This window comes from Notolepis coatsorum (assembly GCF_963971535.1).
Source record: "Notolepis coatsorum genome assembly, contig: SCAFFOLD_728, whole genome shotgun sequence".
Lineage (NCBI taxonomy): Eukaryota > Metazoa > Chordata > Actinopteri > Aulopiformes > Paralepididae > Notolepis > Notolepis coatsorum.
The window spans coordinates 27284-44149 of NW_028169189.1; the positions used below are offsets into that span (position 1 = coordinate 27284).

At 51.9% G+C, this 16866-nt stretch overlaps 1 protein-coding gene across 1 annotated transcript in view; it reads right to left on the reverse strand.

Moving 5' to 3' along the window:
- LOC311248767 (FRAS1-related extracellular matrix protein 1-like) overlaps positions 1 to 16866 on the reverse strand; it is a gene marked incomplete at both ends in the record, with an annotated part of 95888 nt that overhangs the window by 24549 nt on the left and 54473 nt on the right. Inside the window, 4 exons of the mRNA XM_084339595.1 lie at positions 3399 to 3610; positions 4699 to 4866; positions 9265 to 9355; positions 12995 to 13191. Of these exons, the coding sequence (XP_084195721.1) occupies positions 3399 to 3610; positions 4699 to 4866; positions 9265 to 9355; positions 12995 to 13191 (668 nt within the window). The remainder of the gene's footprint in view (positions 1 to 3398; positions 3611 to 4698; positions 4867 to 9264; positions 9356 to 12994; positions 13192 to 16866) is intronic.

A 16866-nucleotide genomic window follows, 5' to 3' on the forward strand; every position in this document is an offset into this window, starting at 1 on the left:
ATCCAGATCTCCTCACACACTGACTGGATCTGATCCAGATCTCCTCACACACTGAATGGATCTGATCCAGATCTCCTCACACACTGACTGGATCTGATCCAGATCTACTCACACACTGACTGGATCTGATCCAGATCTCCTCACACACTGACTGGATCTGATCCAGATCTCCTCACACACTGACTGGATCTGATCCAGATCTCCTCACACACTGACTGGATCTGATCCAGATCTACTCACACACTGACTGGATCTGATCCAGATCTCCTCACACACTGAATGGATCTGATCCAGATCTCCTCACACACTGACTGGATCTGATCCAGATCTCCTCACACACTGAATGGATCTGATCCAGATCTCCTCACACACTGAATGGATCTGATCCAGATCTCCTCACACACTGAATGGATCTGATCCAGATCTCCTCACACACTGAATGGATCTGATCCAGATCTCCTCACACACTGAATGGATCTGATCCAGATCTCCTCACACACTGACTGGATCTGATCCAGATCTCCTCACACACTGACTGGATCTGATCCAGATCTCCTCACACACTGACTGGATCTGATCCAGATCTCCTCACACACTGAATGGATCTGATCCAGATCTCCTCACACACTGAATGGATCTGATCCAGATCTCCTCACACACTGAATGGATCTGATCCAGATCTACTCACACACTGACTGGATCTGATCCAGATCTCCTCACACACTGAATGGATCTGATCCAGATCTACTCACACACTGACTGGATCTGATCCAGATCTCCTCACACACTGACTGGATCTGATCCAGATCTCCTCACACACTGACTGGATCTGATCCAGATCTCCTCACACACTGACTGGATCTGATCCAGATCTACTCACACACTGACTGGATCTGATCCAGATCTCCTCACACACTGACTGGATCTGATCCAGATCTCCTCACACACTGAATGGATCTGATCCAGATCTACTCACACACTGAATGGATCTGATCCAGATCTACTCACACACTGAATGGATCTGATCCAGATCTCCTCACACACTGAATGGATCTGATCCAGATCTCCTCACACACTGACTGGATCTGATCCAGATCTCCTCACACACTGAATGGATCTGATCCAGATCTCCTCACACACTGACTGGATCTGATCCAGATCTCCTCACACACTGAATGGATCTGATCCAGATCTCCTCACACACTGACTGGATCTGATCCAGATCTCCTCACACACTGACTGGATCTGATCCAGATCTCCTCACACACTGAATGGATCTGATCCAGATCTCCTCACACACTGACTGGATCTGATCCAGATCTCCTCACACACTGAATGGATCTGATCCAGATCTCCTCACACACTGACTGTATCTGATCCAGATCTCCTCACACACTGACTGGATCTGATCCAGATCTCCTCACACACTGAATGGATCTGATCCAGATCTCCTCACACACTGACTGGATCTGATCCAGATCTCCTCACACACTGAATGGATCTGATCCAGATCTCCTCACACACTGACTGGATCTGATCCAGATCTCCTCACACACTGACTGGATCTGATCCAGATCTCCTCACACACTGACTGGATCTGATCCAGATCTCCTCACACACTGAATGGATCTGATCCAGATCTCCTCACACACTGACTGTATCTGATCCAGATCTCCTCACACACTGACTGGATCTGATCCAGATCTCCTCACACACTGACTGGATCTGATCCAGATCTCCTCACACACTGACTGGATCTGATCCAGATCTACTCACACACTGACTGGATCTGATCCAGATCTCCTCACACACTGACTGGATCTGATCCAGATCTCCTCACACACTGACTGTATCTGATCCAGATCTCCTCACACACTGAATGGATCTGATCCAGATCTCCTCACACACTGAATGGATCTGATCCAGATCTCCTCACACACTGACTGTATCTGATCCAGATCTCCTCACACACTGACTGGATCTGATCCAGATCTCCTCACACACTGACTGTATCTGATCCAGATCTCCTCACACACTGAATGGATCTGATCCAGATCTCCTCACACACTGAATGGATCTGATCCAGATCTCCTCACACACTGACTGTATCTGATCCAGATCTCCTCACACACTGAATGGATCTGATCCAGATCTCCTCACACACTGAATGGATCTGATCCAGATCTCCTCACACACTGAATGGATCTGATCCAGATCTCCTCACACACTGAATGGATCTGATCCAGATCTCCTCACACACTGAATGGATCTGATCCAGATCTCCTCACACACTGACTGTATCTGATCCAGATCTCCTCACACACTGACTGGATCTGATCCAGATCTCCTCACACACTGAATGGATCTGATCCAGATCTCCTCACACACTGACTGTATCTGATCCAGATCTCCTCACACACTGAATGGATCTGATCCAGATCTCCTCACACACTGAATGGATCTGATCCAGATCTCCTCACACACTGAATGGATCTGATCCAGATCTCCTCACACACTGAATGGATCTGATCCAGATCTACTCACACACTGAATGGATCTGATCCAGATCTACTCACACACTGAATGGATCTGATCCAGATCTACTCACACACTGAATGGATCTGATCCAGATCTACTCACACACTGAATGGATCTGATCCAGATCTCCTCACACACTGACTGGATCTGATCCAGATCTCCTCACACACTGACTGGATCTGATCCAGATCTCCTCACACACTGAATGGATCTGATCCAGATCTCCTCACACACTGACTGGATCTGATCCTGAGTTTAGGGTAACAGTTGCTACCAATGATAATACTTGGCACCTGCAGTACCTTATTATGTATTTTTTATATACCTAAACATATTATAGCTGTTTACTATAATTTGATTAGATGTGTTCCCTTACACACGGGGCAGAGAGGGGGGGGGGGACCTGAGAGCCCAGGGGAGCAGTGCCCCCTAACTAAAGTAAAAGAAGAGAATAAAAGATGTGTTACTAAAAGGGCTCTCCAATCTGTCCCCCTCTGTCCAACGACACGACCTCACCATGACCTCACCATGACCTCACCTCACAACCTCACCTCATGACCCCACCTCAGCCTGAGTCTAACCACCTGACCTCTGACCTCAGCCTGAGTCTAACCACCTGACCTCTGACCTCTGACCTCACCTCAGCCTGAGTCTAACCACCTGACCTCTGACCTCTGACCTCACCTCAGCCTGAGTCTAACCACCTGACCTCTGACCTCTGACCTCACCTCAGCCTGAGCCTAACCACCTGACCTCTGACCTCTGACCCCACCTCAGCCTGAGTCTAACCACCTGACCCCTGACCTCTGACCCCACCTCAGCCTGAGTCTAACCACCTGACCCCTGACCTCTGACCTCACCTCAGCCTGAGTCCCTGCAGGTCCTGCAGGGAGAAGCTGTCTCCCCCTGGTGGCAGCTCTCTGCCCTGTAGCTCCAGCCGGCCGTGGCGCGGCCCCCTGTGGACCCGGACCCTCAGCGCCCCCTGCAGGCTGTCCCTGTCCCGCACCAGCAGGTGCTCCTCCGTCACGAAGGCCCCCCCGCCCTCCTCCACCCGCAGCAGGTTGGAGAACACCTGAACGCAGGGAGGAGGGAACAAAAAGAAAGGTTAGCCCTTTACTGTCTATCACACAACCCACGGCGACGCTCCATCATTAGCATCACTAGCTCCTGTCGTGTGGCAGTGAAAGGGTTCATTGTCTGTGTTGATTTAGCTTCATAGCGTTAGCCTCGTACGATAATTGCCTATATGTCATTTTTAACCCTTTCACTGCCACACGACAGCCGGTTAACTTTCACTGTGACAATACAGAAGGTTAGCCCTTTACTATCACACCACCGACGGCGACGTCGGTTGTGTGATAGTAAAGGGCTAACCTTCTGTCGTGTGGCAGTGAAAGGGTTTTAACCAATTTTCGGAAAAGAAGAAGAAAAAACGAATTTCCAGAAAATGTGCGTACGAGTTTTTAATTTATATTTAGCAAATAAGTTCCACAAGGTGTATCGACAAGTTTGCAAAAATACAAAAACACAACAACCATTGTGTAACAAAATAAGGGGACTTTTAAACTAAATATGTCGTGACTTAGGCATGTTTCCCCTCGTACAGACATACGTGTCGTGCACTAAAGGCAGCTGTTTGACTCGCCTTCTGTGTACGTAACGTTAAAATGCACAAGTCACATGAGTGTAACAAGCATTCTGATTGGCCGAGGACATCGACACCGAGCCAGGGCGATGGAGCAGTGTGAGGAGAGTACAGTTAGGCAGAAATCTCTATTTGGCAAAATAATGACTTCTTAGGCAATTATCATATGAGGCTAATGATATGCAACCTGTTGTTTGCCCCTTGGATTAACAAAAGTGTTACCATTATCACTGAGGTTGTTTATCTATCAAGACATTTACATTTAGTCATTTAGCTGATGCTTTTATCCAAAGCGACTTACAAGTTCTGTACGACAAGTCATCAGGAAGGGCACAACTCTATCAGCTGAGTAACAATGTTCATCAAAGTGTTGAGTGTTACAGTGTAGGTTAGTTTATTAGGTGCATGACAGTACGGTTAGTTAGGGTTAGACTAGAGACTAAATCTCGCCGTGACATCAACCCGCTGCCCACACGCAGCAGGGAGGACGGTCGTTAGCAGCTGTGAACTCTGACCTCTGGGGCCTGGTTGTCCACAGGGGTGATGGTGATGTTGAAGAGCAGGCCGCTGACGGTGCCTCCGTGGTGGTCACTGACGGAGAAGACAAACTGGACGAAGAGCGTCTCCGGGCCGATGTCTTCGATGGGAGGCATGAAGGCCACCTTCATGTGGTTCACCGCGTGCTGAGGGTCAGGGGTCAGGGGTTACTCCTCATGTTGGGTCATGCGTGAGTTTCAGGGGCGTAAACAGTACCCAGAAATTAAACTAAGTATAGTGAAAGTATGGGTACCGTCTCAGAATCGCACTCAAGTAAAAGTAGTATCTGGCTAAAAACACACTTGATTAAAAGTCTAAAAGTTTCTACTTTTAAATCTACCTAAGTACTAAAAAGTTAAAGAAAACACTTTTTTCTGATAGCAGGTGTTTAATCAAAGATCCCCGCTTTCTAGTCTTGCACAAGGACCAATCAGCATGGGTATGGGCGGGTTCATTTTACATTGATGGGGATTTGATTGGCTGTTTTTAAATAATGTGCGGCCACAGGATTAATAGCGTTAACGTTAATTCGGCCAGAGAAACAAATTATACTAATTAAAATAGTTGGACCTGCGAGATGTGTACTTTGTAGGTCTGCATTTTAAATGTAAGGAGTAAAAAGTATGTTTTTTTCCTCTGAAATGTAATGGAGTAAAAGTACAAGTATACAAACCTAATAATACTTGAGTAAAGTACAAATCCCCAAAAACAGCACTTAAGTATTGTAACGAAGTACAATTACTCAAGTACTTTACACCCCTGTGTATAATACATCCAGTGAGGTCAAAGTGAATATGCACACTAAGCTACACAAATATACTTGTTTTTAAATGGTAAATGGACTGTATTTATATATAGCACTTTAAAGCCTTCAACACAGCAACCATGATGACTTCATCCCTTCTTAAAGCCTTCAACACAGCAACCATGATGACTTCATCCCTTCTTAAAGCCTTCAACACAGTCACCATGATGACTTCATCCCTTCTTAAAGCCTTCAACACAGCAACCATGGTGACTTCATCCCTTCTTAAAGCCTTCAACACAGCCACCATGGTGACTTCATCCCTTCTTAAAGCCTTCAACACAGCAACCATGGTGACTTCATCCCTTCTTAAAGCCTTCAACACAACCACCATGGTGACTTCATCCCTTCTTAAAGCCTTCAACACAGTCACCATGGTGACTTCATCCCTTCTTAAAGCCTTCAACACAACCACCCTGGTGACTTCATCCCTTCTTAAAGCCTTCAACACAACCACCCTGGTGACTTCATCCCTTCTTAAAGCCTTCAACACAACCACCCTGGTGACTTCATCCCTTCTTAAAGCCTTCAACACAGCCACCATGGTGACTTCATCCCTTCTTAAAGCCTTCAACACAGCCACCATGGTGACTTCATCCCTTCTTAAAGCCTTCAACACAGCCACCATGGTGACTTCATCCCTTCTTAAAGCCTTCAACACAGCCACCCTGGTGACTTCATCCCTTCTTAAAGCCTTCAACACAGCCACCATGGTGACTTCATCCCTTCTTAAAGCCTTCAACACAGCCACCATGGTGACTTCATCCCTTCTTAAAGCCTTCAACACAGCCACCATGGTGACTTCATCCCTTCTTAAAGCCTTCAACACAGCCACCCTGGTGACTTCATCCCTTCTTAAAGCCTTCAACACAGCCACCATGGTGACTTCATCCCTTCTTAAAGCCTTCAACACAGTCACCATGGTGACTTCATCCCTTCTTAAAGCCTTCAACACAGCCACCATGATGACTTCATCCCTTCTTAAAGCCTTCAACACAGCCACCATGGTGACTTCATCCCTTCTTAAAGCCTTCAACACAGTCACCATGGTGACTTCATCCCTTCTTAAAGCCTTCAACACAGCCACCATGATGACTTCATCCCTTCTTAAAGCCTTCAACACAGCCACCATGGTGACTTCATCCCTTCTTAAAGCCTTCAACACAGCCACCATGGTGACTTCATCCCTTCTTAAAGCCTTCAACACAGCCACCCTGGTGACTTCATCCCTTCTTAAAGCCTTCAACACAGCCACCATGGTGACTTCATCCCTTCTTAAAGCCTTCAACACAGTCACCATGGTGACTTCATCCCTTCTTAAAGCCTTCAACACAGCCACCATGATGACTTCATCCCTTCTTAAAGCCTTCAACACAGCCACCATGGTGACTTCATCCCTTCTTAAAGCCTTCAACACAGTCACCATGGTGACTTCATCCCTTCTTAAAGCCTTCAACACAGCCACCATGATGACTTCATCCCTTCTTAAAGCCTTCAACACAGCCACCATGGTGACTTCATCCCTTCTTAAAGCCTTCAACACAGCCACCATGGTGACTTCATCCCTTCTTAAAGCCTTCAACACAGCCACCATGGTGACTTCATCCCTTCTTAAAGCCTTCAACACAGCCACCATGGTGACTTCATCCCTTCTTAAAGCCTTCAACACAGCCACCCTGGTGACTTCATCCCTTCTTAAAGCCTTCAACACAGCCACCCTGGTGACTTCATCCCTTCTTAAAGCCTTCAACACAGCCACCCTGGTGACTTCATCCCTTCTTAAAGCCTTCAACACAGCCACCATGGTGACTTCATCCCTTCTTAAAGCCTTCAACACAGCCACCATGGTGACTTCATCCCTTCTTAAAGCCTTCAACACAGCCACCCTGGTGACTTCATCCCTTCTTAAAGCCTTCAACACAGTCACCATGGTGACTTCATCCCTTCTTAAAGCCTTCAACACAGCCACCATGGTGACTTCATCCCTTCTTAAAGCCTTCAACACAGCCACCATGGTGACTTCATCCCTTCTTAAAGCCTTCAACACAGCCACCATGGTGACTTCATCCCTTCTTAAAGCCTTCAACACAGCCACCATGGTGACTTCATCCCTTCTTAAAGCCTTCAACACAACCACCATGGTGACTTCATCCCTTCTTAAAGCCTTCAACACAGCCACCATGGTGACTTCATCCCTTCTTAAAGCCTTCAACACAGCCACCCTGGTGACTTCATCCCTTCTTAAAGCCTTCAACACAGCCACCATGGTGACTTCATCCCTTCTTAAAGCCTTCAACACAGCCACCATGGTGACTTCATCCCTTCTTAAAGCCTTCAACACAGCCACCCTGGTGACTTCATCCCTTCTTAAAGCCTTCAACACAGCCACCATGGTGACTTCATCCCTTCTTAAAGCCTTCAACACAACCACCATGGTGACTTCATCCCTTCTTAAAGCCTTCAACACAGCCACCCTGGTGACTTCATCCCTTCTTAAAGCCTTCAACACAGCCACCCTGGTGACTTCATCCCTTCTTAAAGCCTTCAACACAGCCACCATGGTGACTTCATCCCTTCTTAAAGCCTTCAACACAACCACCATGGTGATTTCATCCCTTCTTAAAGCCTTCAACACAGCCACCATGGTGATTTCATCCCTTCTTAAAGCCTTCAACACAGCCACCCTGGTGACTTCATCCCTTCTTAAAGCCTTCAACACAGCCACCATGGTGACTTCATCCCTTCTTAAAGCCTTCAACACAGCCACCATGGTGACTTCATCCCTTCTTAAAGCCTTCAACACAGCCACCATGGTGACTTCATCCCTTCTTAAAGCCTTCAACACAGCCACCATGGTGACTTCATCCCTTCTTAAAGCCTTCAACACAGCCACCCTGGTGACTTCATCCCTTCTTAAAGCCTTCAACACAACCACCATGGTGATTTCATCCCTTCTTAAAGCCTTCAACACAGCCACCCTGGTGACTTCATCCCTTCTTAAAGCCTTCAACACAGCCACCCTGGTGACTTCATCCCTTCTTAAAGCCTTCAACACAGCCACCATGGTGACTTCATCCCTTCTTAAAGCCTTCAACACAGCCACCATGGTGACTTCATCCCTTCTTAAAGCCTTCAACACAGTCACCATGGTGACTTCATCCCTTCTTAAAGCCTTCAACACAGTCACCATGGTGACTTCATCCCTTCTTAAAGCCTTCAACACAGCCACCATGGTGACTTCATCCCTTCTTAAAGCCTTCAACACAGCCACCCTGGTGACTTCATCCCTTCTTAAAGCCTTCAACACAGCCACCATGGTGACTTCATCCCTTCTTAAAGCCTTCAACACAGCCACCATGGTGACTTCATCCCTTCTTAAAGCCTTCAACACAGCCACCATGGTGACTTCATCCCTTCTTAAAGCCTTCAACACAGCCACCATGGTGACTTCATCCCTTCTTAAAGCCTTCAACACAGTCACCATGGTGACTTCATCCCTTCTTAAAGCCTTCAACACAGCCACCATGGTGACTTCATCCCTTCTTAAAGCCTTCAACACAACCACCATGGTGATTTCATCCCTTCTTAAAGCCTTCAACACAGCCACCCTGGTGACTTCATCCCTTCTTAAAGCCTTCAACACAGCCACCCTGGTGACTTCATCCCTTCTTAAAGCCTTCAACACAGCCACCCTGGTGACTTCATCCCTTATCACCTGGGTGACTTCATCCCTTCTTACCTGGGTGAAAGCCTTCAACACAGCCACCATGGGGTCTTTCTTCATAGAGTTGGTGCTGTCTGTGTAGAACAGACGGCCTGCATCCATTAACCTGCAAAACAGTACATTGTGTTCAAAGTTATCTCCTAGCAGGAAAACAAGCTTCACCACGTCAACAGGTTCACGTCAAGTCTTACCCAGGCTGCGCTGGGCTGAAGCAGGGGTGTGTCACAACAAGTCTTACCCAGGCTGGGCGGGGCTGAAGCAGGGGTGCGTCACAACAAGTCTTACCCGGGCTGCGCGGGGCTGAAGCAGGGGTGCGTCACAACAAGTCTTACCCGGGCTGCGCGGGGCTGAAGCAGGGGTGCGTCACGTCAGGTCTTACCCGGGCTGCGCGGGGCTGAAGCAGGGGTGCGTCACGTCAGGTCTTACCCGGGCTGCGCGGGGCTGAAGCAGGGGTGCGTCACAACAAGTCTTACCCGGGTTGCGCGGGGCTGAAGCAGGGGTGCGTCACGTCAGGTCTTACCCGGGCTGCGCGGGGCTGAAGCAGGGGTGCGTCACAACAAGTCTTACCCGGGCTGCGCGGGGCTGAAGCAGGGGTGCGTCACAACAAGTCTTACCCGGGCTGCGCGGGGCTGAAGCAGGGGTGCATCACAACAAGTCTTACCCGGGCTGCGCGGGGCTGAAGCAGGGGTGCGTCACGTCAGGTCTTACCCGGGCTGCGCGGGGCTGAAGCAGGGGTGCGTCACGTCAGGTCTTACCCGGGCTGCGCGGGGCTGAAGCAGGGGTGCGTCACGTCAGGTCTTACCCGGGCTGCGCGGGGCTGAAGCAGGGGTGCGTCACAACAAGTCTTACCCGGGCTGCGCGGGGCTGAAGCAGGGGTGCGTCACAACAAGTCTTACCCGGGCTGCGCGGGGCTGAAGCAGGGGTGCATCACAACAAGTCTTACCCGGGCTGCGCGGGGCTGAAGCAGGGGTGCGTCACAACAAGTCTTACCCGGGCTGCGCGGGGCTGAAGCAGGGGTGCGTCACGTCAGGTCTTACCCGGGCTGCGCGGGGCTGAAGCAGGGGTGCGTCACGTCAGGTCTTACCCGGGCTGCGCGGGGCTGAAGCAGGGGTGCGTCACAACAAGTCTTACCCGGGCTGCGCGGGGCTGAAGCAGGGGTGCGTCACGTCAGGTCTTACCCGGGCTGCGCGGGGCTGAAGCAGGGGTGCGTCACGTCAGGTCTTACCCGGGCTGCGCGGGGCTGAAGCAGGGGTGCGTCACAACAAGTCTTACCCAGGCTGCGCGGGGCTGAAGCAGGGGTGCGTCACAACAAGTCTTACCCGGGCTGCGCGGGGCTGAAGCAGGGGTGCGTCACAACAAGTCTTACCCGGGCTGCGCGGGGCTGAAGCAGGGGTGCGTCACGTCAGGTCTTACCCGGGCTGCGCGGGGCTGAAGCAGGGGTGCGTCATAACAAGTCTTACCCGGGCTGCGCGGGGCTGAAGCAGGGGTGCATCACAATAAGTCTTACCCGGGCTGCGCGGGGCTGAAGCAGGGGTGCGTCACGTCAGGTCTTACCCGGGCTGCGCGGGGCTGAAGCAGGGGTGCGTCACAACAAGTCTTACCCGGGCTGCGCGGGGCTGAAGCAGGGGTGCGTCACAACAAGTCTTACCCGGGCTGCGCGGGGCTGAAGCAGGGGTGCATCACAACAAGTCTTACCCGGGCTGCGCGGGGCTGAAGCAGGGGTGCGTCACAACAAGTCTTACCCGGGCTGCGCGGGGCTGAAGCAGGGGTGCGTCACAACAAGTCTTTTCCATTGCATAGTACCTACTCGACTCTACTCGACTCTACTCGCTTTAGGTACCTGGTACTTTGTTCGTTTTCCACTGCAGGTAGTACTCCGTTTTCATCTCCGTGTGGGGAGGCGGGGCCGCTGGCGTACAGCATGAGAGCTCCGTGAGCATAGCTATGTCCGTGGGGGCTTGGAGCAAGCCAGAGTAAACAAGTTTCAATCAATCAATCAATAACAACATTAACCAGACTCTCGTTGTGTCTATTCTGCTAACGTTAACATTACCTCTCGTGTCTATTCTACTAGCGTTAACGTTACCTCTCGTGTCTATTCTGCTAACGTTCACGTTACCTCTCGTGTCTATTCTGCTAACGTTCACGTTACCTCTTGTGTCTATTCTGCTAACGTTAACGTTACCTCTCGTGTCTATTCTGCTAACGTTAACATTACCTCTCGTGTCTATTCTACTAGCGTTAACGTTACCTCTCGTGTCTATTCTGCTAACGTTCACGTTACCTCTCGTGTCTATTCTACTAACGTTAACGTTACCTCTCGTTGTGTCTATTCTGCTAACGTTAACGTTACCTCTCGTGTCTATTCTACTAGAGTTAACGTTACCTCTCGTTGTGTCTATTCTGCTAACGTTAACGTTACCTCTCGTGTCTATTCTACTAACGTTAACGTTACCTCTCGTGTCTATTCTACTAGCGTTAACGTTACCTCTCGTGTCTATTCTACTAACGTTAACGTTACCTCTCGTGTCTATTCTACTAACGTTAACGTTACCTCTCGTGTCTATTCTACTAACGTTAACGTTACCTCTCGTGTCTATTCTACTAGCGTTAACGTTACCTCTTGTGTCTATTCTACTAGCGTTAACGTTACCTCTCGTGTCTATTCTGCTAACGTTAACGTTACCTCTCGTGTCTATTCTGCTAACGTTATCTCTCGTGTCTATTCTACTAACGTTAGCATTAGGTAATAACCGGTTTAAAATGGATGATTACCTCACGTTGTGTCTATTCTACTAGCATTAACGTTACTAGTACAAACAATCAATAGCGAGTTATATTGATAACGCTATGTACGCTAGTAGCCACAATGCTAACTCTTATAATGGTAAAACGCAATCACATTAGCACGTAAGCTAACAACAAGCTTAACAAATCAGCAATTTTTTTGTGAGAGTAAACTCTCCGCTCTTGGTGGTAAATTGTGTTGATGTTGGTTTTGTTTCATCAATAAATGAGGCAGAATACACAGTGAATGTATCCTTTTTTGTTTATTGCACTTGTTCCTGCTGCAAACAAATAATGAAATCCTACGTGAGGCTAAATAAAGATGGCGGTGTTGTGTTTTGTGCAGGACGCTCCAACGTGTGGCGCTTCTCTCTTCTGACCAATCAGTGGTCTGCAGTGTTTCACGTCACTTTTCTGGTACCACTTCTACCCGCTTGGAACCTCGACAAAGCAGGTACTAAAAAAGTACCCAAAAAGTACCCGGTACCAGGTACTTTGGCAATGGAAAACCGAAAAGGCAGAGTAGAGTAGAGTAGAGTCGAGTCGGTACCATGCAGTGGAAAATGGGCGAACAAGTCTTACCCAGGGTGCGCGGGGCTGAAGCAGGGGTGCGTCACGTCAGGTCTTACCCGGGCTGCGCGGGGCTGAAGCAGGGGTGCGTCACAACAAGTGTTACCCGGGCTGCGCGGGGCTGAAGCAGGGGTGCGTCACAACAAGTCTTACCCGGGCTGCGCGGGGCTGAAGCAGGGGTGCGTCACAACAAGTCTTACCCGGGCTGCGCGGGGCTGAAGCAGGGGTGCGTCACAACAAGTCTTACCCGGGCTGCGCGGGGCTGAAGCAGGGGTGCGTCACAACAAGTCTTACCCGGGCTGCGCGGGGCTGAAGCAGGGGTGCGTCACAACAAGTCTTACCCGGGCTGCGCGGGGCTGAAGCAGGGGTGCGTCACAACAAGTCTTACCCGGGCTGCGCGGGGCTGAAGCAGGGGTGCGTCACGGCGTAGGACAGGTCCGCGTCCGGGTGCTCCCTGTCGGTGAAGTGAAGGTGGGCCTGGGTCAGGTACACCACCTCCGTCTCTCTGATGGTGAGGGAGCGCACGCTGCCAGACACCTCCAGGGGGAGCTGGTCCTTCACCGGGAACACATGGACCACCACCGTCTAGAGGGAGGGGAGAGAGACACCCAGTCACACCAGAGGAGAGGGAGGGGAGAGAGACACCCAGTCACACCAGAGGAGAGAGAGGGGAGAGAGACACCCAGTCACACCAGAGGAGAGAGAGGGGAGAGAGACACCCAGTCACACCAGAGGAGAGAGAGGGAGGGGAGAGAGACACCCAGTCACACCAGAGGAGAGAGAGGGGAGAGAGACACCCAGTCACACCAGAGGAGAGGGAGGGGAGAGAGACACCCAGTCACACCAGAGGAGAGGGAGGGGAGAGAGACACCCAGTCACACCAGAGGAGAGGGAGGGGAGAGAGACACCCAGTCACACCAGAGGAGAGGGAGGGGAGAGAGACACCCAGTCACACCAGAGGAGAGAGAGGGGAGAGAGACACCCAGTCACACCAGAGGAGAGAGAGGGGAGAGAGACACCCAGTCACACCAGAGGAGAGAGAGGGGAGAGAGACACCCAGTCACACCAGAGGAGAGAGAGGGAGGGGAGAGAGACACCCAGTCACACCAGAGGAGAGAGAGGGGAGAGAGACACCCAGTCACACCAGAGGAGAGAGAGGGGAGAGAGACACCCAGTCACACCAGAGGAGAGAGAGGGGAGAGAGACACCCAGTCACACCAGAGGAGAGAGAGGGGAGAGAGACACCCAGTCACACCAGAGGAGAGAGAGGGAGGGGAGAGAGACACCCAGTCACACCAGAGGAGAGGGAGGGGAGAGAGACACCCAGTCACACCAGAGGAGAGAGAGGGGAGAGAGACACCCAGTCACACCAGAGGAGAGAGAGGGAGGGGAGAGAGACACCCAGTCACACCAGAGGAGAGAGAGGGAGGGGAGAGAGACACCCAGTCACACCAGAGGAGAGAGAGGGGAGAGAGAGAGACACCCAGCCACACCAGAGGAGAGGGAGGGGAGAGAGACACCCAGTCACACCAGAGGAGAGGGAGGGGAGAGAGACACCCAGTCACACCAGAGGAGAGATAGGGGAGAGAGACACCCAGTCACACCAGAGGAGAGGGAGGTGAGAGAGACACCCAGTCACACCAGAGGAGAGAGAGGAGAGAGAGACACCCAGTCACACCAGAGGAGAGAGAGGGGAGAGAGACACCCAGTCACACCAGAGGAGAGAGAGGAGAGAGAGAGACACCCAGTCACACCAGAGGAGAGAGAGGGGAGAGAGACACCCAGTCACACCAGAGGAGAGAGAGGGGAGAGAGACACCCAGTCACACCAGAGGAGAGGGAGGGGAGAGAGACACCCAGTCACACCAGAGGAGAGAGAGGAGAGAGAGAGAGACACCCAGTCACACCAGAGGAGAGAGAGGGGAGAGAGACACCTAGTCACACCAGAGGAGAGAGAGGGGAGAGAGACACCCAGTCACACCAGAGGAGAGAGAGGAGAGAGAGACACCCAGTCACACCAGAGGAGAGAGAGGGAGGGGAGAGAGACACCCAGTCACACCAGAGGAGAGAGAGGGGAGAGAGACACCCAGTCACACCAGAGGAGAGAGAGGGAGGGGAGAGAGACACCCAGTCACACCAGAGGAGAGAGAGGGGAGAGAGACACCCAGTCACACCAGAGGAGAGAGAGGAGAGAGAGACACCCAGTCACACCAGAGGAGAGAGAGGGGAGAGAGACACCCAGTCACACCAGAGGAGAGAGAGGGGAGAGAGACACCCAGTCACACCAGAGGAGAGAGAGGAGAGAGAGACACCCAGTCACACCAGAGGAGAGAGAGGGGAGAGAGACACCCAGTCACACCAGAGGAGAGGGAGGGGAGAGACACCCAGTCACACCAGAGGAGAGGGAGGGGAGAGAGACACCCAGTCACACCAGAGGAGAGAGGGGAGAGAGGGGAGAGAGAGACACCCAGTCACACCAGAGGAGAAGGAGGAGAGAGAGACACCCAGTCACACCAGAGGAGAGAGAGGGAGGAGAGAGAGACACCCAGTCACACCAGAGGAGAGAGAGGGGAGAGAGACACCCAGTCACACCAGAGGAGAGAGAGGGGAGAGAGACACCCAGTCACACCAGAGGAGAGAGAGGGGAGAGAGACACCCAGTCACACCAGAGGAGAGAGAGGGGAGAGAGACACCCAGTCACACCAGAGGAGAGGAGGGAGGGGAGAGAGACACCCAGTCACACCAGAGGAGAGAGAGGGAGGGGAGAGAGACACCCAGTCACACCAGAGGAGAGGGAGGGGAGAGAGACACCCAGTCACACCAGAGGAGAGGGAGGGGAGAGAGACACCCAGTCACACCAGAGGAGAGAGAGGGGAGAGAGACACCCAGTCACACCAGAGGAGAGAGAGGGGAGAGAGACACCCAGTCACACCAGAGGAGAGAGAGGGGAGAGAGACACCCAGTCACACCAGAGGAGAGAGAGGGGAGAGAGACACCCAGTCACACCAGAGGAGGGGAGGGAGGGGAGAGAGACACCCAGTCACACCAGAGGAGAGAGAGGGAGAGAGACACCCAGTCACACCAGAGGAGAGGGAGGGGAGAGAGACACCCAGTCACACCAGAGGAGAGGGAGGGGAGAGAGACACCCAGTCACACCAGAGGAGAGAGAGGGAGAGAGACACCAGTCACACCAGAGGAGAGAGAGGGGAGAGAGACACCCAGTCACACCAGAGGAGAGAGAGGGGAGAGAGACACCCAGTCACACCAGAGGAGAGAGGAGGGGAGAGAGACACCCAGTCACACCAGAGGAGAGAGGAGGGAGAGAGAGACACCCAGTCACACCAGAGGAGAGAGAGGGGAGAGAGACACCCAGTCACACCAGAGGAGAGAGGAGGAGAGAGAGACACCCAGTCACACCAGAGGAGAGGAGAGAGAGAGACACACCCAGTCACACAGAGGAGAGAGAGGGAGAGAGACACCCAGTCACACCAGAGGAGAGAGAGGGGAGAGAGACACCCAGTCACACCAGAGGAGAGAGAGGGAGAGAGACACCAGTCACACCAGAGGAGAGGAGGGGAGAGAGACACCCAGTCACACCAGAGAGAGAGGGGAGAGAGACACCCAGTCACACCAGAGAGAGAGAGGGAGGGAGAGAGACACCCAGTCACACCAGAGGAGAGAGAGGGAGGAGAGACACACCCAGTCACACCAGAGGAGAGAGAGGGGAGAGAGACACCCAGTCACACCAGAGGGAGAGAGGGAGGGAGAGAGAGACACCCAGTCACACCAGAGAGAGAGAGGGAGAGAGACACCAGTCACACCAGAGGAGAGAGAAGGAGAGAGAGACACCCAGTCACACCAGAGGAGGAGAGAAGAGGGAGAGAGAGGCACCCAGTCACACCAGAGGAGAGGAGGAGGGGAGAGAGACACCCAGTCACACCAGAGGAGAGAGAGGGAGGGGAGAGAGACACCCAGTCACACCAGAGCAGAGAGAGGGAGAGAGACACCCAGTCACACCAGAGGAGAGAGAGGGGAGAGAGAACCCAGTCACACCAGAGGAGGGAGGGAGGGGAGAGAGACACCAGTCACACCAGAGGAGAGAGGGAAGAGACACCCAGTCACACCAGAGGAGAGGAGGAGAGAGAGACACCCAGTCACACCAGAGGAGAGGAGGGGAGAGAGACACCCAGTCACCTCAGAGGAGAGAGAGGGGAGAGAGACACCCAGTCACACCAGAGGAGAGGGAGGGGATTCAATCAGG